Source organism: Zosterops lateralis (assembly GCF_965231275.1).
Source record: "Zosterops lateralis genome assembly, chromosome: 13".
NCBI classification, from domain to species: Eukaryota; Metazoa; Chordata; class Aves; order Passeriformes; family Zosteropidae; genus Zosterops; species Zosterops lateralis.
The window spans coordinates 17,245,809-17,265,734 of record NC_139773.1 but is presented as its reverse complement, the minus strand read 5'-3'; the positions used below and the strand labels follow the sequence as shown (position 1 = coordinate 17,265,734).

The window sequence follows — 19,926 nt, the reverse complement described above, 5'->3', positions numbered from 1 at the left end:
ACAGGAATCTTACCCAAGTCTTGCAAGCCATTGTTTCTTTATGTTAAATACAAGGTTCTTTTATTGACTCCAGCTGCTGCACCTCCCTGTGCTCACTGTGTTTGCTTTATTAAAATTGAACAGCGTGCAAGTAGGACATTGTAAATCACAAGTGACTGGGCCAGAGGAAGAGGGAGGAAGAGGGAGGGACTCTGATTGTATGACAACAAAGAGAGCATATGAACAGGCTGGGCCTCCTGGCTAATAGCAGCCAAAACTCATGAGTACAATTTGCAATTGCTCCCAGGAGGACAGGCAAGTGCCAGACAGTTAGCAGGGCTAGATGGGAGTGAATACTGGAATACCTGATGTGTTCTCTCCAGAACAGAGCTTCTCAGAGGTCTGGGCATGCAGGAGCTGCCAGCCTCTTCTATAATCCTGGGATTTATTTTATGTCTGTGCCTGGCTGTGCTCATCCTGTCTGTGGAGGAAGCCTTGCTGGACCATCCAGGTCTTGGAGAGGGCTTTTAAACCAAGTACTACCGGGTCCCTCACAGAGAGGGAGGTGGAAGCTGCTGGTCCATAATTAAGCATTACACATTCTTCAGCTTTGTCTCCTCATGACTGGTGGGGGGAAAATGCATTTTTGTCTGCCTGAACCCCATGGGCATCCACAGAGGACAGTGAGAGGTGAACTCAGGGCAGAAAGACAACAGGTTCCTTCCCTGTGCCAGCAGAGTTCCTCTGCTCACAGCACTTCCCTGAGGGTGCAGAACCATCATGGACAACAACAGCAGCCACATGGAGGGTCCCTATCTGCCACCATGACCCAGCTGTGAGCCCTCAGCACCACAGGGGCTGCACCCTCTGCTCCGGCAGTGATTCTTGCTGTGCATGTGCCATGGGAAGCCGTGTGCTCAGTGTGCTCTCTCCTGCAGTGCTCCTCGACGTGCGGCAAGGGGCTGCAGTCCCGGGTGGTGCAGTGCATGCACAAAGTCACCGGGCGCCACGGCAGCGAGTGCCCCGCCCTGGCCAAGCCCCCGGCCTACAGGCAGTGCCACCAGGAGGTCTGCAACGACAAGATCAACGTCAACACCATCACCTCGCCCAGGCTGGGTGAGTCGGGGGCCTGGGGGGAAGGTGCCAGGTGCCCAGGGTGCCCAGTGAGGGCTGCAGTGATTGTCCGGGGCCAGAAATGGGGAGAGGCTGAGCCAGAGTCCAGACTAAAGCTCTGGTGGGGGTAGGTCCTGTCTGAGCCCTGCCTCAGGCTGTGCCCAGCTGGAATGCTTGGCTGAGGGTGGAGCTGAGAGAGCAGCAGGATGGTGGGTGATTGACTGATCGATTTATTGATTGATCACAGAGGTGAGGGAGCTGGCAGGTGCATCTTTCTCCATCACAAACCCCTCCACACGCTGCCTGGGCTGCAGAGAGTGTGATGTAGGATCATTTATTCGTTGTGCCCCAAGAAAATACATGACCCTGACAGGTGGTTTGATGGATTGATTTGCCCAGGGGGGCAAGAGAGCATCCAGCCTCTTCCTGTAAACCCTGTGATCTTCTGTCACTGTCCTCCTCCTCACCCTCCCTGCATTCCTTGTGTCCTTGGCTGAGATGGGAATATGGTGATAACCATCTGTTTCCATACACACTGTAACACTGTACTTAAGCCACTAGTTAAGAATGCCTCTGTTAATACAAATTTGTGGGGATCTCATGATGTTCCACGTTGTATTTCCTTCATTTATGAGGGGATAAAAATATAAATATACTAAAAATATAGTTTTCCAAACTTCAGCCCTGTGTGTTCCACCAGAGCTCCAAGAACCAAGTTCATTTCTCTACATTTCACACATCATCACCAGTAAGATGAAGCTAAATTAAGGCATCAGCTACACTGACACAGCTTCATGAGTGCCTCCTGTCTCCTTTTGATACAAGGGGTTGGGTTGTGAACAAGAAGAGGTTACCAGAAAGAGCAGCCTCTGACACAGCTGAGCTGATCTTAAAGGCTGAGAAACCTCTAACACACATGAAAACACAGAGCTGCTAAATAAGAGAGAACCATTTTCTAATAGTGCTGCCCAGTATTAAATAACACTTAAACTAGGACTGGACTTGAAGCTTCTGAACTGAAATTTGTTCCCCAAAAGTTTACCAGATGTTTTAAGAGAAAATGGGGACTTTCGTTCTTGCAAATGCACTCATGCTGAGGGGCTTCTAACCTCTTCTGGTATGAGAGTACTTCCCAGATATTTTAGCAGTAAGAGCACAGTGAAAGGAAAACATTTCATTTGAGAAGTAAGCCCTTAAAACACTGATGAGACAAGAAATCTATCCTAATTCACATTTTAGGACAAAGCAATAAAATGCTTATGTCTTTAGAAGACTGAGGAGGCTCAAGTCCCTGCTGAAAATAATCTGCAAGCAATTTGGGATGCTTTTGTTTCTAAACCAGGCTTGGAATCACCAGGGCCAGAAACAATGATATTTGATATTAGTAGAAAGACATATCATTGAGTGTTTTGCTCTTTTTGCTTATAAACAATTCTAATTGGATTATCTTTAAACAGAATTTTCTGTTTTCTGCAATGGGAGAATCAGAAGAAGAAAAAAAAAAGGCAGAAAAAAATTCCAGTAGTCTACAGACCCCATGCTGCCATGTCCCTACTTCAGAATGGTTTTTTGTCTTGGATAACATTTCCAAAAATACCTAAGTGTGGAGTTCACCTCACCTGACTTCTATGTCTGTGTTCAATGTCTCTCATTGACAACACATTCTGAGAGATTTATTCTTTCAATTCTTTCCTGCCTTCCTTCACAACCTATGAGGGACATTGGACCTCTGAAATATTAGTCCTGGCCTTGTTCGTGGCTTAGTTTCTCTTATGTGAACTCTCCCATCTCAGATTCATAAGGTCTGTCTCAGGTGTTCTTGCCAGGTGTGTCATTTATTCATCTCCATCCTATTGACTGTGCTGGGAGTTCATGGCCTTAAATCTGGGCTGAATCTTTGGATGTTTAGTTCTTCCGGGCCTGTTTGCCTCTGAGACAAAACAGGTGAACATGAGGAGGTTTTCACTCCCATTCATGTCCAGGGTAGGAAGGAAGCACTTCCAAGAGCTCAATATTTGGTGGAGAGAACATCACCTGCTCTCCAGTGCCTGCAGCGAGCTTTGCCCTCCCTCCCTTCAGGTGCAGGGCTTTTGGTCACACCTGCAGTGCTGTTCCCTGGCTAATCTTGCAGTTTCTCCTTCCTTGTCTCCTCCCAAGCTGCCCTGACCTACAAGTGCACGGGGGACCAGTGGACAGTGTACTGCAGGGTGATCCGCGAGAAGAACCTGTGCCAGGACATGCGGTGGTACCAGCGCTGCTGCCAGACCTGCAGAGACTTTTATGCAAACAAGATGCAGCAGAAGAGTTAATGAACCTGGGCCACTCCTTAGAGTCTTCCAGCTGTTGGTATGTAAATCACAGACTAGTAGGTCTGAGTACTGGAACTTCATGAGTTGCTACAGCGTGGTGGATCCCAAAGCACACCTAATGAGACTTGAAACGAATCCTACAGACTGGATACCAAAGTCATCCGCTCATCCACCTTAAAAAAAAAAAAAACACACAGAAAGGGTCATCTCAAGGAGCCAATCATTTCTGAGTATTTTGACATCCTCACATTTTTCATTAATGCTTTTTTAATATATTAAATCACCAGCCACTGGATGGCTTGCTACCATTAAAGAAAAGGACAAGAGTTGCGAAGTGATTACGTTGGATGAGGTTATGGTACCTCCATGGAGGAAGGCCTCTGGCAAAATAATTCAGCAAAGGTAGAGATATTACTTAATCTTTTAATCTTGGCTTTTATCTGTTGTTTTCAATTCCCAGCAGTTATCCCACTGCAGAGTGGGCTTGGAGGGACATGCATAAATGAAAGGCTTACTTTAAAGAGAGGATTTTTTTGTAAAAGCTTGTGAAAAACTGATAGCAGAGGATGGACATCTCTGAATTTCCTACAGAAAACTCAGTACAATTATATCCAACATTCCAAGTCATATTTTTAGAGCCGCTAATAGGAAGTGCTTTTCCTTCTAATTTTAAAAAACAATCCTCTCTATCTTTCCCCAGAATAATAGAGTTTCTTTTATGAAACCTGATTTTTCTCTGAGCTTAATGAAATGGAATCTTATTAACAGCCGTAGATAGTTACTTTTAAACAAGAACCATTTACATGAGATGGGAGAAGCCAGAAATCATTTCATCCAGTAGAGCTCACTGAGGGATTGCTTGGCCTAAGCTCTCTCCAATTTTTAGAAGTCAATCAGATAATGAGACTGTTGGTTCTTATAAGAGGACTGTGAAACTGGATAGGGTTGGAACAGAAACTGAATTTGGAACAATCTTTATGAAAAGGATGTAGTGGGGAGCAGAACAGGTGTTTCCTATCTCTGGGCTCTTTTATACAGCTGAGGTTATGTAGCTTTTGGAGTAACCAGAAGTAGCCAGAGATGCAAGACATTCAGAGTGTAACCTGGAGCTTGTGGGAAGCCAGAGGGCTCAGACTTCCATTGCTTTCAGGGGCTGGGATTTTCCTCACTGTCTTTGAATGCTCCCTGTCTCACTTCTGTGGTGCTGTCAGGTTTGGTGCTATCAGAGCATTTACAGGTGCTGCACACACAATACTCTCTGCCATGTCTCTGCACTTTAAATCAGACTCCTCTCTGTGATGAGAGACTTGAAACAGAAGCTCTGCCCAGGGCAGGGCTTGTCCCCTCTGTTGTCACACACGTCAGTGTCTCCCTATCACATCTTGCTCCAACAAGCATCATTTCCCTTGCCAGGGCACAAGGCCATGGTTGAGTTTCAGCCCCCTCCTCGTGGCAGGAACAGAGCCCTTTGGATAATTGCAGCTTTGTGCTGCCTCTAGAACTGCGTGGGACTGTTTGACTCCTTGGAGCTGAGCACAGAACCAAGCCCAGCTACTCCCCAGCCCCTGGGCCAGGCTGACTTGCAGCTCACACCTGGCCCAGGTTGTCTTTGTTGCTGTTGTCTCTTTTTGTCAATGCAAGGAAGGATAAAGACTCTTAGTACTTAACATGTCTTAAAAGCAATTTTTTTTTTTTTTTTTTTGCTTAGTACAGTTCTTTCCATATCCAGGACCTCACTGGAATAACCTATTAGCATTTTATTAAGGGCTAAATATTTCAAGCACAGGGAGATAATGTTCCTCAACAGACTAACCCTGTGTGGGCTTCACATTTACATCTGTGCTTGTTAGTGCAAATGAGTGTGTGTGCACCAGGGCTGGCCTGATGCACGAGGGCACATTTGCACACCTTTTTTCCTCAAGTGCCTGTCTCAAACAGATCTGCTTTCCAATGCCTCAGATGATTTTCTCTATCAGGGAAATGATTCCAGCTTGGTTTTTGTCATACTGGATTTTTTTTTTTTTTTTTTTTTTTTTTTTTTTTTTTTTTTTTTTTTTCAATTTGTAATCAGGATTAGACCTCCTTTTTCTGTTATTCCCACCCCGTTGCCCAGCCCAGAGGTCGTGTAAGTACTTAGGAAATAATCAAGGGGAAATTGCTGGAAGGGGTGGCAGGGAAGATTTAGACAATACCAGGTGATACTCAATTAGGCAAATTAACAGATAGAACAACTGCTAATGAGAAGGTTCCAAGAGATCAGATAGAGCCCAGAGGACTTAGTTTATGTTTGTATTTCTCAGTGGTGTTTCCCCCTTAGCCTGCAGTGACACTGGGACTGTCCTTGCTGCCTCCCTGCCCTCACAGCCACCCCTGGGTCCCCTGGCACCCCTCACTCGGTTTGGAATTTGCTGTTTTTCTTCTCATGGGCAACATTTTCTCTGTTACTTTGGCAGAATTGTGTGAATTATCATTGCTGGGAATCAAAGGTGCTTCTCCACAGCAGGGAATGTTTTCCTTCTGGTGCTGATCTGTCACCCTCTCTAGGCAAAAGGTAGGACATAGGAGAGGAAGGATTTTAGGGTTTGTGTTTTTCAGTAATAATTCACTACTGGCCACTGTCCAGAACAGGGTGCTAGGTTGGTTAAACCTGTGGCCTGACCTGGGTTCCAAAGGACACTTTTTTGGAAGTTCTGGGTCCTACCTAAGGAAACAGGGATTTACCAGGATTTTTTCCAACTGTATGAGCACTGAGAAAAAAACCACTTCACTTGCTCTCACAGCTCACAGATTAGCATGCATCAACTTTTTTTTTTTTTTTTAATAATCAAACCCCCCAACGTTGATTAAGAACTGATGGCACAACACAGCTCCATTTTATTCAATCCTCTTACATCACACGGATGACAATCATCCCATCCCATAACAGCCAGAAAAATAATAACAGAAAAATTTAATTCTGTTCAATATTCCTGCACTTCTGGTTTTTATCACTTTATAGGAGCTTTACAATGAAGTCACAGCTATGCTCTGCCCTCAGTTCCCACATTCTGGTGAAAAGAAAAGCTGTTTGTTTCAGTGTATCTATGACAATACTTTTCTTAGTTGTTCATAAGAGATTGATGCTCTTTTGATTACAGTGGTGGTATTTCCATATTGTAAACAATACTCTGTACTGTTACTAAAGTACTGTACATTTCTAGTTGCACAATTGTGTTATTGAGTGTAGATTCTCACTATCTCATGTATGGTGCTATTTTTTGTCGGTGGAAAAGAATCTTAGCAGTCGATTATTGCTTGATATTTTATTATAATACAGGGATATATTCTCCATGGCAATAATATCATTTAAGTTTTCTCATTACAGAGTGAAATGTATATATTTTTCCATTAGCTGATTTGCATATGTACTGTATCCATGGTAATTTTCTTCTTGGTGCTGGTTATAAATAGAAAAAGGTAAAAAACAGTCAAACTGAATGGAACCAGCTGTAAATGAAAACACAAAAAAAAAAAAAAAAAAAAAAAAAAAAAGAAAAGAGGATCATTCCATTTTGAACAAATTGAATAAGTTGAATAATAAATTTATTTTTTCCATGACAACTTTAATAAGGTTTCTGAACTTGCAACAAAAATACAAAGCAAACCCAACAGCATGAGAATTAAGAGAAAGGAGTCAAGCTCTAAGTGGTACATTATGCATCTGTGTAATACTGGACTGAGACTGGGATTTGGTTAAATCCAAGCCAACTGTTTAATTGCTGTGGTCGGTGTAAAAGGTCATTTGGCAGTAAAATTCTGGCACCTCAGAGTTCTCAGTGTGCTAACAAACGAAGAAATGATGGGTCTTGTCCTGGTCAGGTTGCAAAATAAAGCACGGGGATGTTAACATCTGAATAATGCCTTGCCAGGTCTGTGGTCAGTGACAAAACAGTAGAAAATTCCTGTCTGGGAAGAGCATGCCAGGCTCTGTTTGGGATCTCTGTGTGTGCCTGGGCAGTCTGTGGGGAGGGGGGAACTTCTGCTTGGGGAAAGGGATGTTCTGATAGTGCTTTTGGGGAAGGTTGTTCTTGCTCTGGAGCTGGGAAGGGAGCAGCACCTCCACGGGCACCCCCTGACAATGAACATGTGGAAGTTTATATTGGAGCAAAACAATCCCATCCATTGGGAAGGTATCTGCATAACCTAGCTGCACTCTCCCCTGGTGTGAAATAAACAGAATTACTTCAGTGCCATGTGTTCTGGATGTCTTTGTTGTAGGCACTAGGCAGAGTCTTTGTAGTGTTTGGCTCTCCCCCAGCACAGTGAAGGTTGTGTTTGCAGTCAGCTGCACACAGATGCACCTGTAGGATCTTCTCCCAGCCTGTCTTACAAAGATGCCATCACCTGTATCCCAGTGCAGCTCAATTCTTGTTCAAAGAGCACTTGGAGGTGGGAGCAGCATCTTTCTAAAGCAGCCTTAAAACCCCAGGAATATGGTGGAGTGGTGGAGTTGGCAGTGCTGGCTTGAACTTGATGACCTTAAAGGTCTCCTCCAACCCAAACGATTCTATGATTTTATAACAAACCAAAGCAAGGTTGGTGTGAGAGCCCTTCTCCCACAATGATTTCCAGAAATGGAGTTTATACTTTAACACCAGAGCCCATTTACTGATCTCACACTGGATTCATGGCACAACACTGATGGGCTTCCTGGATTTCCGAGGCAGCCTTGGGAGATGCCAGCCCAGCTTCCACCCTGCACAGGACCTTTCACAGCAGCAGCAGCACTGCAGAAACTCCATCCAAGGGGTGCAGTACATTAACACATCATTGTGTTTGTGCCTTGCCTGCAGTCAACATCTGATTGCAATTGTTGACCTGTTTGAACAATAAAATGTAGCTCTAAGCCTGGGGAAGCCAAAGGGCTTTGCATTAAGCTGGGGTATGGCAGTGGGTGGGAGGGGTGTAAGGAATGCTGTCATACATTTGGCTTGAAATGTTCCTGGTATGTGCCAATATCTCTCCTATAAATCCAGGAGGATTATATACTTACTTTGCCTATTTTGCATGTAGCCGTTTGCTGTTTTTCTCTTATTCCTAATCCCCATTTCTACCCAAGCCATTGCCCTTCCCTGTGAGCTCAGTTGGTTTTTTTTATTTAAGACACCTCAGCCAAGGTCACTAAAGGCAGGGGGGTCAGATGGCTCTGGTGCTCTGGCACTCAAGGATCAGGAGGAAAGTAAAATCCCTCCTCCCCTCCTTGGAGCTCCCTTCTGCCTCCACCTGCTCCCTTCACTTTCCTGTTGTCCAGGGCAGCCTCAGCTGTCTCTTGCAGCAAGCTGGCAGCACCCTGCTTGCTCTTAAAAGGAGTTTTCCTTCCAAAATGTGGAACACTTTACCCCCACATCAGCCCCATGCTCACCCAGTACCACTGCTGAGGACTCTGCTCTCTGGTAGAGTGAAAACCAAATGTTCTTTGTGCTTTCCCCCAACACCACATGGAGCATTTCCATGGGGAAAGGAATGTTTCCTTCTTGCTGAAGAGTGTCACTGCGAACACCAGTGTGCTGTGGAGTTCCAGGCAGAGAAGATCTGTGCCAGATGTGCTCTCATTCCATGCACTCACACTTCTGATGGTGTCAGAAAGAATGGGATGGGATGCTGCTCTCCATGTGGCCTGGAATGGAGGAAAACGCTCATTTTTCACCAGGAGAGCACTGATAGCTCATCAATCTGCAGGGCTGGATAGCCCACCACCCCACAAACCACCAGCTGCTGAAGGATCACTGACAGCTTTCTGTCAGGTCACTGCACACTGCAGCATCACTGGAGCCTTTCTGGAGACAGGGACTGCTGAGGGATCAGTGAAAAAGGGGAATCTTCTAACAGAGTCTTTTGTGTTGCACCAAGATCAGTGCAGCCTGTCCAGCAAAACCAGACAAGCCATTCTTTATTAATTTTCTTAGAAAAGACATCATTTGAACATTTTTCAGCTTTCATTTCTTTCCCCAGCTCTGTACTTTTCCCCTTGACTTTGTCTCTGATGACAAAAGGACTCAACCAGACTGCAGCTTTGTTTGGCACCAAACTTCCCTCCTGAGATGATCACACAAGAAGTCTTTTATCACTCTGGAGGCTCTGAGCCAGAGCTGCTTGTGGTGGAAGTGGCTGGGACTGTAACCCCAGGCTGTGGTGGGATGAGGGTCAAGCCTGGGCTGTCAGCAAGGGGACCTGCAGCAGTTCCCTGCCAGGACACATCAGAACTCCTGAGCCTGCTTCCTCCAGTGCTGCTCTCATAAGGAAAAGGTATGAAATCCACATCTAGATTAAATTGAACAATTAGGTGTTGTTTAAAATATAAATCCTGTCCAGAATAGTGGTCTGATTCCTTAGAAAATCACCATAAATTGAACCTCCCCTGCTCCCCACTGCTCAATAACAACATTTGGTTTTCTCATAGAGCTGGTGCCACCTGTGCTGCTCTGGCTTCAGCACTGGCAGCTCTGTTCCATGCCCAGGTTTGTGTGGAGGAAGAAGAGCCCTGCTGGAAGACTGGAATTCTGCTCTCCTCATCCCCCTGGAGCTTCTGGCTGCTCTCACTCGTGGCTTCTTCCCCCCATCACATCGCCGACCAGCAATACCTTGAGGAGGGGACAGTGACACTGAGCCCAAGAAATGCTGTCAGCCACATTTCCCAGAGGGTAAGGAAGATTCCATCTCTTTTATTTCTTCCTAACCATGTTTTTGCTGAAGAAACACTTTTAAAGGGGAAAAAGGAAAACCACATTATTGGTTGATGGAAAAGAGCTTTCTGTGGGTTCCCAGGTATTCATGTGCCATTCTCTCTGCAACAACAACTCTCTGCCTGTGGCTGCCTGAGTGTTCAGCAGGGGTGGTTTTGCAGCAGCTGTGTGCACAGAACCTTCCATCACAAGCCCTGTTCCCTGGCTGTCCCCATGGCTCAGTTTATTTGTGTGCAAGGCAAATGAGAGGTTATCGAGGCTTCCCATCAGCTGTACAAACTCACAGCAGCCCCAGCTCTGTGTGTGTCCCTTTCTGAGAGTCACAGTTTGGGGCTAATCAGCTCTTGGGCAGCAAAGATCTGGTCTTTATGATGGGGCTCTCCAGAGGAGTTGCTGCCTGTGCTTATGCCACAAGCTATGGGGGATCTGGAGCCATATGTGTAAGAAAAAAAAAAAGCTCATTTACTTGTTTTCAGGCTCCCCATAGAATGGTTCTAAAAGCAGAAGTACCCTTCACTATGGAAAAAAAAAAAAAGATAAAATCGACAAAAATACCCTCATATTTGTCAAAATTTTTGTATATGTTTTTCAGGGTATCACTAAGTCTTGCCAGGCACCTCCCTTTCCTCCCCTGCTTTCCCCAAATGCTTCCATTTTTGGCTAAAAAATCCCAAGTTTGGGATTTTTGGACCAACAATGTCAGCCAAAACCCAGGCTCTCTTCTCTAATTTTTCCACTTAATTTTTCAACTATCTTCTGGCAAAGCAGAAGCACTGTTTTGATGGAAAGTTTTTCAACCAGCTCTGCTCATTAATTTCTGCCAGCAGTCACAGAACAGTGCATCTTGCAGGAGAGGAGAGTGTCTGAAGGGCCCAGTGTGAGGCAGGAATGAGTAACACTCCTCTCCCAGCTCTGTGCCCCAGCCAGCTCCCTGCTCCTAATGAGAGACATCTTTCTAGAGAGGTTTCCAGCCTAAATCTCTCTTGGCAAGTCAGCTGAGTAATTCAGGTACTTTGCCAGGTTAGAGGAAGATGTGGGTGGGCATAGAAGGATCTGCTGTGAGCAAAGGACCCCAGAGAAGCCACATTGTCCATCTCTTATCTGCTTGGACTCACTTTGGGCTCCTCCAGGCAAGCACCAGTTGGCAGGGAAGGGTGGGGAGGTGGGGCTGGCCCAGCTCCCTTCCAAGGCAAGTTTCAGTGTGCTTTAATGGTGATGTTCAGATATACCAGCAGCTGAGCCAGGCACAGCCATGAGCTGTCTCTGTGTAACCCTGAGATCTGCAGGGACAAGGTCCTAAAGTGGCTGCTGGACTGAAAGGACAGCAGCACATCCCTGCTGTGTGTCTGTTACCCATCTGTCCATGAGGAAGGTATTTTTTACTCGAGGGAAGCCCAGCTCCTCTCGTTTTTGGGTTCCTGTGATGACAGGAACCTGGGAGGCAAAGAAGGAAGATGTTCTTACAGAGTAGCCAAATTTTTCAGTGTTTGGCCTCAGCAGCCAAAGGAGCATCTGCCCACTGGCTACATGGATAGTCTCCTCAGGGAAAAACCATCCATCAACAGTCCCTGACATTTGCAAAGTGATCTGAGATCTTTCAGTAAAAGATCTTTCAGATGTGCAAAAGTCTATAGCCCTTCTCTGACCGTGGCTGATTTTAGAGGGTTAACTTAGGAACAGGAAATACAGTGACTAAGGGAAAGCCATTAATATTAAATTCTACCCTTTGCCAGATTGTCTTGTGTTATCTTTACTCTTTCATGAAATATTTTCCAGTTTTCCTCGCAGGGCATTCCTCACAGGGGCAGCAGCTAAGGAGCTGTAACTTGGCACATCTCCACCTGCTTTTCTGTAGCAGTGCACATTTGTGCTCCGGGATTTGAAGAATTTCCTTGGCCTCTAGAATTGATATGCAAACAGTCAGCTGTACAGACATCAATCTGTCCAGTAGACATGCCACGTGACCCAAGGAATAATACAGGTGGTCAGCACCATGCTGGTGACTCCTGAATTTCTGGAGCAAGCAGAATGGTTTTCCTACGTCAAGAAGACGGGAGGTCCTGTGTACACCCTCGAGTGATCTGCTGTGCTTGACTGATCACAAAACACCCACCAAGATTTCCCTAACAAAGTCCTTCATTTCTGCCAAGGAAAGCAAAGATTTGCAGGAAATGAGAGACATGACCTTGCCACCTCACAAACAGCTCGGGGGTCTCAAGATGCTCATCTCAGCAGAGGGATGCTCGTGCCAGAGCAAACGTAGAGCCCTGTGTGGTCAGTGCACAGCTCTTCCAGCATCTCTTCCTTCATCAGCTTTGTTGTGGTAAAAACAGAAATGGGCAAACTTAGTTTTCTCCTGCCAGTTTGCTGTGTTGCTGTAAGTTCCACTGTGTCCAGGTGCTGCTGTGTGAACAGGTGGGGAATGAGGGATGCTAAGACTGGGAGAGATGAGTGTTGATAGTTGCATAACTCAGCTCAAACCACTTCCCCTACTCAGCCAAAAGCTGTGCTTGAGCTGCTAGGCACCCTGTGGGCACCTACAGCCTCAGGGGAATTTTTAAGAGAGAAAGAAATGGCTCCAGAGAGCCCCATAACTCCAAGCAAGTTGTTCTCTAGGACAGTCACCATTTCTGTTAAAAAATAAGTCTTTCATTTCCCATTGATACTTCTCAGGCTGCAAGGAGAGCCATTCTCCTGCTCCTGGAGGCTCTAGCTGCAGACACAGCCTTGGAAGGGAAGCTTTGCTCTCATGGCTACGGCAAAGGAATGGGAAGCACGAGATCTGGCATGAAGTCCTGCTCCCATTGAAGCCAGTGGGATGTTTGCCATTGGCTTCAGGGGAAGCCAAGATTTCAGTCTGCAGCCAGATTTGCTGGTGTGCTGTTCTATCCTGAGAGCAGGAGCAGAGAGGGTTCTTGGTTTCCTGATAAAGCTCTTCCTGCCTCGGCTCCTCTGCTGCCTCCTCACCTCACGCTGGCCCCTCCTTGCTTTCAAATCTTAGGCCCCTTTCAAATCCTTGATGAAGAGACTGGTGCAAGGTTTGTGCCTGTGGTTTTGTCCATGATTGGAGCTCTTGGACATCCTTTCCCACTGGGGATTGTGGATAATGCTAGAGAGGGGCATAAGGCAATTAAAGCAACAGGACAGGCTGGGTAAGAGACTTAGATGAAGTAACACATGTGGGATTTGCTGCAGATACATAACTGTGCCTTCTCCAGGCAGCGACTTGGATCAGCTCTAGAATTAACTCTGAGTGGTTCAAGAGAGCCTGGAGAGATTGTGAAGGTGGTCCAAGATGGGCTTCTCTGCTTCATTCCTTCAGAACAACACGGACTGTTGGGAACATTGAAGGTCTAAGCAGCCTCTTTCCTCATCTCCCTCTTTCAGGGTTAGGTGGCAGCCAAATTGTTGTAGTGATGAGCATTGGTGCAGGTATTCATGAGCCTGTTAGTTAGTGAACCTTTCCCAAATTACGCTGTTTCCCCTGCCAGCCCAAAGGCTGCTGTGCTGCTGCAGTGACACAGGTATTAATCAGTGCATTATATAGAGCTCCACAATGTTTGCACACCCAGCACCCACCTCTGGGCAGGGTTGGTGCCCTCCCCGCAAAAGCAGCTGAAGGAAGTGATCACAGAGTCAATCAAGATTCTGCCAAGCAGCCCGAGTTTGGCCTGTATAGATCCAAGCTGGTTTTATTTGAGTGGACACATGCTGGAGTCTCTTTATGCCAAGGAAAAGAAACATTGCAAATAATTCTTGCTCTTAATTTTTATTTCTCCCTGATCAGGACGGTTCCGTTCGTCCTGTGGGCTTGGTCTCTGCTGCCCCTTTCAGGGAACATCTGTAAGCGCATCACATCTGTAAAAAAAGGCAGGAAGGTTTCTCTGCTGGACCAAGAGGTTGTCCTGAATTTCCTCACCTCTCCAGATGGCTCGTGTTTGACAACTCCTGCTTCTGGCCAGCCACAGCTTGTGTTCTCTGGCCACCTGGGGCCTGATCTCCTTCCTCTGACACTTCCACAGAGAGCAGCTGGTGGGAGAGACTTTCTGGTGAGTTGAAACCATGGTGATGTATTTTATCTCCACAAACAAGGAGTTGTAAATGTAGGTGTTTGAAGCTGAGGTAATGATCATACAGCAATCCAGAGCTCAGAGTTTTACTATGATTTTTCTCCAGAAAGTTGAATCAAAACTACCCAGAAGTTCAGCTCTGGTGCAGGAGCGCACCCCGGTGTTACCTCTGTAGGCACAAAGATTTTTTCAGGCAAAAAATACTCTTTATACTGTTCTAATAATAAATGGGGAAGAATGAGGAGGACAGCAAAGAAAAACCCAAACCATGCCATATTCTCTGCTGACAGCTTGGCTTAGCTCTGCAGCACAATTTCCCATCTCTCTTCCATATCATTCTGAGATTTTTCCCCAAGAGGATCTTATCAGTAGATAAGTGGCTGCCTCTGAGCCAACTCTTTTCTGCTAGTTCAGTGGCTGGCAAATGTTTGCATGCATGAACTCTAAACCATCATCTTGTTGCTCTCCGATTTTCTTTGCTGATGTGATCCCCACCAGCTCTCACGTTTCCTAGGGCAAGCACAATCAAGCACAATCAAACAAAACGAATCAGAATAAACAGAATTAGTGCTCATTCTTTCTTAACAACTTGCCTGTAGGGGTTTTTGTCTCCCTTAGCAAATTCAATCCAGCTCCTTTCTCTCATGTTAATTCACTGTAGCTGCTTCCACAGGCTCTGGGTTACACCTAACAATGAGAGGAGAGGATTGTGCTTTGCTTTGAGCAAGAGCTCAGCGTTTGTGTGTTTTGTATTTTAAGGAATGGGGTGAGGTGGGGGTTACTTGATCCACTTCCCAGTGATTCTCTGTGGTATTCCCTCTGCTGCAGGTGATGTCCACCTGGGAACACAAAAGATGACACCTTTCATCTGCTCATGTGTCCTTTAATTCTTCTAATGGTTCCTCTTCCCTATTTTTGTCTCACATACAGGCTGTGATTTTAGCATTCCAGGCACAGGGTCCTGAGATGGCTTTCCCAGGATTCTGGCAGATTTGAATGCCAAGCATCATGGCCAGTATTGCTCCCACATCCCACACTGAGGGTGTCCTTGTGGGCATCACCCTGGAGCCAGCTTCTCATGGAGACCACAGTGAAACTCCCTTCTGGCACCCAGGCCTTGGACCTACAGAGTCTTCCCTGTGTGCCTGGTGTCTTTAACCATTCCCTGGGACTGTTTCCTGAAAAGAAAATGCAGCATTTGGCCCTTGGCTTTTAGGACAGTTTCCTAACACCAACCTCAAAACAAATGGAAACACTTTCCTCCTCTTTCAGACCAGGGCAGACACCGAGGGTGAGGTTTTAAGGCTAAAGAAGCTTTTGGTGTGTGGTTTTTTTCCTTCCTGTCATCTGAGGAGGTCCCACTGCCCACTGGGGCTCCTCTCCTTGTGGTGAAGGTGCTCCTGAGAGACACAAAGATTTCCCCAGAAGCACCTACCCATTCCTTGGTTCCAATTAGAGAAGATTTTCTGTGTTTGTTGCTAACAATGTTACTCCTCACCTTTGGCTCAGCAGGAACCCGATTAGTGACTTCCCAGGGTCCTTGAAACCCAAGGGAATTAATTTGTCTTTAATTCTGTCCAAGCTGATACTTAGAGGAACAGCTGGGAATATTGTAAAGCAGCTTCTGGCAGTGAAGAGTCCCAGCAAAGCATTTCCCAGACCCCTGGTAGTGATGCTCAGCCTACTCACCTGAAGCCAGCCCATGCAGGGTGGTGCAGCATTACCCAGTGAAAGACAAAGCCCTGCTCCTCTTCCTTTTCCTTATGACAGCTGGATTTGGCCAGCTGTTCTTTGGGGGTACCTGGTGACCACACTGTGTTTGTGTCACTTTGCTGCTGTTCACAGCTTTTTTCAGTGTTTATTGACAGCCAGACACATCCTTCATTTCTTGATGGATGCTCATCACAGCTTCCCAGGATCTGGGCTGTCCTGACTTGCCAGCATGTTGTGCAGCCTTGGGTGAAGCAGTTTGTTGCCCTGTAACTGAGGGAACCACTGTGCAATAGGAACCACAATAGCACTGCTTGGCTGGGGGTTTTTTAAGCACTTTGAGCTCCTTGGAAGGACGTAGGTAAGTGCAAACCTCTTCTGTTACTCGGTGGTTAAAAGTTGTCTGAGATGATGGTTTGAAGTGCAGAGAAAACAGCAGCCAGCAGAGCAGCTCACACATCCCTTGGGGTGGTCACTTCATGGTTTGGGGCATTTTCAGTGGCTGCTTCTCTTCCCAGGTTCTGGAAAGGCAGAGGCAGCTTGGGGCTGGGACCCCTCTGCAGGGCTGTGTGCAGGACACAGGAATCCCATCAGGGCCATGCTTAGCCTTAGCTCTTGCTCTAACTATTGCAAGTGATAAAAGATCAGTTTTCCCAATTTGCCTGCCCACAAGTTGGTTTAAAGGGAATGAAGGCAGATCCTGCTATAGCTTAGTGCATTACAAGCCAACTCAAATGACTCCCCACTGTCTTTTCATCTCCATGAGACTTTTAATGCCCTAAGACTTTGCATGTCCTGGCACACAGCCCAATTGAAGCATGAGCTCCAACAGAAGTTTTACATTTAAAGCTGTTCTTTTGGCTTCAGAAATTTGCAGATTGAGGCTGAGAGAAGCAATTCAGCTGTTTACTTGCAGATCTCCACCAGCCCTGCTGTGCTCTTGCCCTCTCCTCTGTCAGAGTTGTGTTAACAGCATTTTCCAATTAAAGTAGCAGCCTCAGTTACAGAAAATGCTTTTCTTATCTGGGAATTTATCTGATTTTACTCTTTTTAAATTACTGATGGAGCACAGGGGTGTTTTGTTTCCCACCCCTTTTTATAATTAATCCATCATCATTTCTGGTGACAAGGTTGGCTTTTGCTGGATTTTTTATTTCTTGCCATTTCCATCAGCTTGTGCCAATACCACTCAGAGTCCACATTACTGATGATGGGGAGACTGATGTGAGCAATCAGGCAAATATCAAGTGGACGAGCAATTCCTGAATTTCTGCTCATTGAGAGCAGGAAAAATGACACCTATCCTGGAGATAGCCCTGCCAGAAAATCTTAGAGCCATGCTGTGTAAATTGTAGCCACTTCCCTGTCTGAAATAGTCCTACTCTGAAAACTTGGCTTTCAAGACCTTCTCAGCCAAGATCAAGGCTTTTTCCTGTTACCTGAAAACTCCAAGTCTCCAAGAGAATAAATGGTAGCAGTTGAAACCTTCATCTTTCTTCACAGTGATGAGGTAAGAGCATCTTTTTTCACTTCACCTCACTGAAAGGGACGTGCTGGGCCCCATCCTGCCTGTGGTGCAACAAGCTCAGCAAGGCTTATCCTGTGGGCTGCAGTGGGATCTGACTCTGGGATTTGCACTCCAGCCAGTTTTCCATTGTGGACCACATTGTGGCTGTCTTCTGGCTGAACATGCTTTGGACATGAGCATGGCAGTGCTTGGGCTGGGCCTGCAGGAACTGGGGCAGGACCAGGAGCAGTGACAAAATGCCAGGATTCAGTGCTGACATCCTGTCCCAGGAGGTCACAAAGCCCCTCTGTCCTACAACATCCTTTCCCAGAGTCTGAGCAGCTGAAGCTTGTGCCCATAACAGTGATCCTGGGAGCACCTTGGTTCTTCAGGACCCTTGCAAGGATGCTCCAGCCACAGACTCCCAGACAAGGAAGCAAAGCCTTTTGCTGCCCCCACGTGTTACTTGTTCATTATTGTTGCCACACACCAGTAAAGACCTGTGAACTTTATTGGGAAGATGAACCAGCACAGCCACACAGCTGTGGAGGTCAAGGATCTTGCTTTGGAAAACTTTTCTGCTCCTTCTGTTCTTCCCTCAAGCTCAGGGTGTTCCTTATACTCAAAAAAAAAAATTGCAAAATCAGATTGGACCTGTTTGGAAGTGAGAGATCTGGAGGCAGCAGAGCACAGAGGTGTCCTGGTCCCACCCAGGACGTGTTGAGCCCTGGGAGGCTGCCAGCGATGCCGAGCGATATCAGATACGGCACTGAGCATCCAGGAGTCTTGGCTCAGGCCACGAGGAGCACAGGGAGAGAGAGACAGCTCTTGGCAGGCTCAGCTCACATGATAAGGTCATTGGAAAGACAAGTGATGCCTTCATCAACCTGCCTCGCCCCAGAATCAGCACCAGCTCGAGCAAGGGCTCACTCTGTGCTCCTGTAATATCCTGTGCTCCATGTAGTGCCAAGGACAAAAGCTTCCTCACAAATATGTTGAAGCGGCTTTTACCCAACCAGTGTCCCAGCCCCCAACTCCCATCCTTCCTGGGCCTGTCAGGTTCCACTTTTGAACCACTGAATAGCACCCTTGGAAGAGTAATTTTCTCTCTGGATCAGTGGCACCTCTCAAGCTGAAGGGAGAGCAGGCTGTAGTTGCTGGCTCTCTGCTGCTTCCCAGCAGTTACAATTAGGGATCTTGTAGTTTTGTCCTTTGTTGGGGTAGCACATGCTAAGTATTCTGGAGAGCATCAGTCCCAAAAGCTGCCTGAAGCCTGGGCTGACAGGTTGGTAGTAGCAGCCAAGCTCTCTCATGGAACCAGTCTGTGGCTGGGGGAGGTCCCCGAGCAGCGTTTCTGACCATCCCTAACACAGCTCCTTGGAATGGTAGGGCTGGCTCTTTGCCATCCTTTCACCAAGAACCTTTTTGGCATGGCACCATGAACAGATGGGCCACAGAGCAATTCCTCAGCTCAGATTGTCCACAGGCTGCCCTGGACACTGCCTAGAGCTCTCTGAGAACATCTGAAGGGAACAGCACTCGCTGGCAGGGCTTACGTGCTCCGGCAATTGGGGATTGCAAACACATGCTTCAGCTATGCAAGAAATCTTTGACTTGTTCTGAATGCAATTCTGCCTGGGTTTCTTCCCAGGAACATTCCTGTTCTTCACAATTTACCAGTTGCAGGAAGGGAGAAGGGGGAAGGGGGATTTTAGGAGTAAGGGAGAGGAAAGGGAACAAATCTCACGGTGCTTTCCCTCGCCAAATTTCTCCAGAAGGACAGGGTGTGGAGCATGGGCTCCAGAGTTTGGGACAACCCCAAGAAAATATGAACTACAAAATTAAAACCACTTTTAATTAGTCATTTGTTTTTATAGAAAGAATAAGTCTCTGTTTTCCTGAAGTAATCCACTGCCTGCTATCACACACGCCAGGCAGCCCCTGCCAAATGGAGCTGTGTGATAGAAGGAAGCCCAGAACGAGGGCTCTGAGCAGAGACACGTTATCTCCTCCAGGAGACAGCAGTGCTGTTCAGATCTGCATTCTGCTTCCCCAGATAAAAGTCCCACTCCTGAGTCACAGCATACGTGAGTGAGTTGCAAATGTAGTCCCTGTAGGTGGGAGTAATTTGATGTCTGAGATGAATGATGAAGCTGTGCCTTTATTGTCACACCTGCTCTGTTACAGACAGGAGAGGAAGCGTGAGAGGGTGGAGGCAGGATGTCTTTCTGCCCTGGGAAGAGCCAGAGGTGCCAAGGTACCCAGCTCCTCACACCCTGACTCCAGGGTGACAAATCCCTCTTCTCACGGAGGGACACAGGCTACAGTGTCTGTCACCTGGTGGGGTGGGCTGGGGTCACCCTGCAGAGCTGGGGAAAGCTGTGCCAGGCTGGGCTCTGAGCAGGGATGGCCCTGCAGGGATGGTTTGCAGCTGGCTCTCAGTGCTGCTCTCACATGGCTCTGTGCTCCTTGCCAGGTGTCCCCACCTGAACCAGCAGCTCTTTCCTGCAGCCCAA

General features: G+C 46.8%; 1 protein-coding gene across 1 annotated transcript in view; it reads left to right on the top strand.

Annotated features, from left to right (window-relative positions):
* Positions 1-6,992, top strand: part of ADAMTS17 (ADAM metallopeptidase with thrombospondin type 1 motif 17) — a gene marked incomplete at its 5' end in the record, with an annotated part of 146,476 nt that extends 139,484 nt beyond the window's left edge. The window contains 2 exons of the mRNA XM_083870662.1: positions 918-1,095; positions 3,250-6,992. Coding sequence (XP_083726788.1) covers positions 918-1,095; positions 3,250-3,401 — 330 coding nt within the window. The 3' untranslated portion in view covers positions 3,402-6,992. The remainder of the gene's footprint in view (positions 1-917; positions 1,096-3,249) is intronic.
* Positions 6,993-19,926: the final 12,934 nt, after the last annotated feature.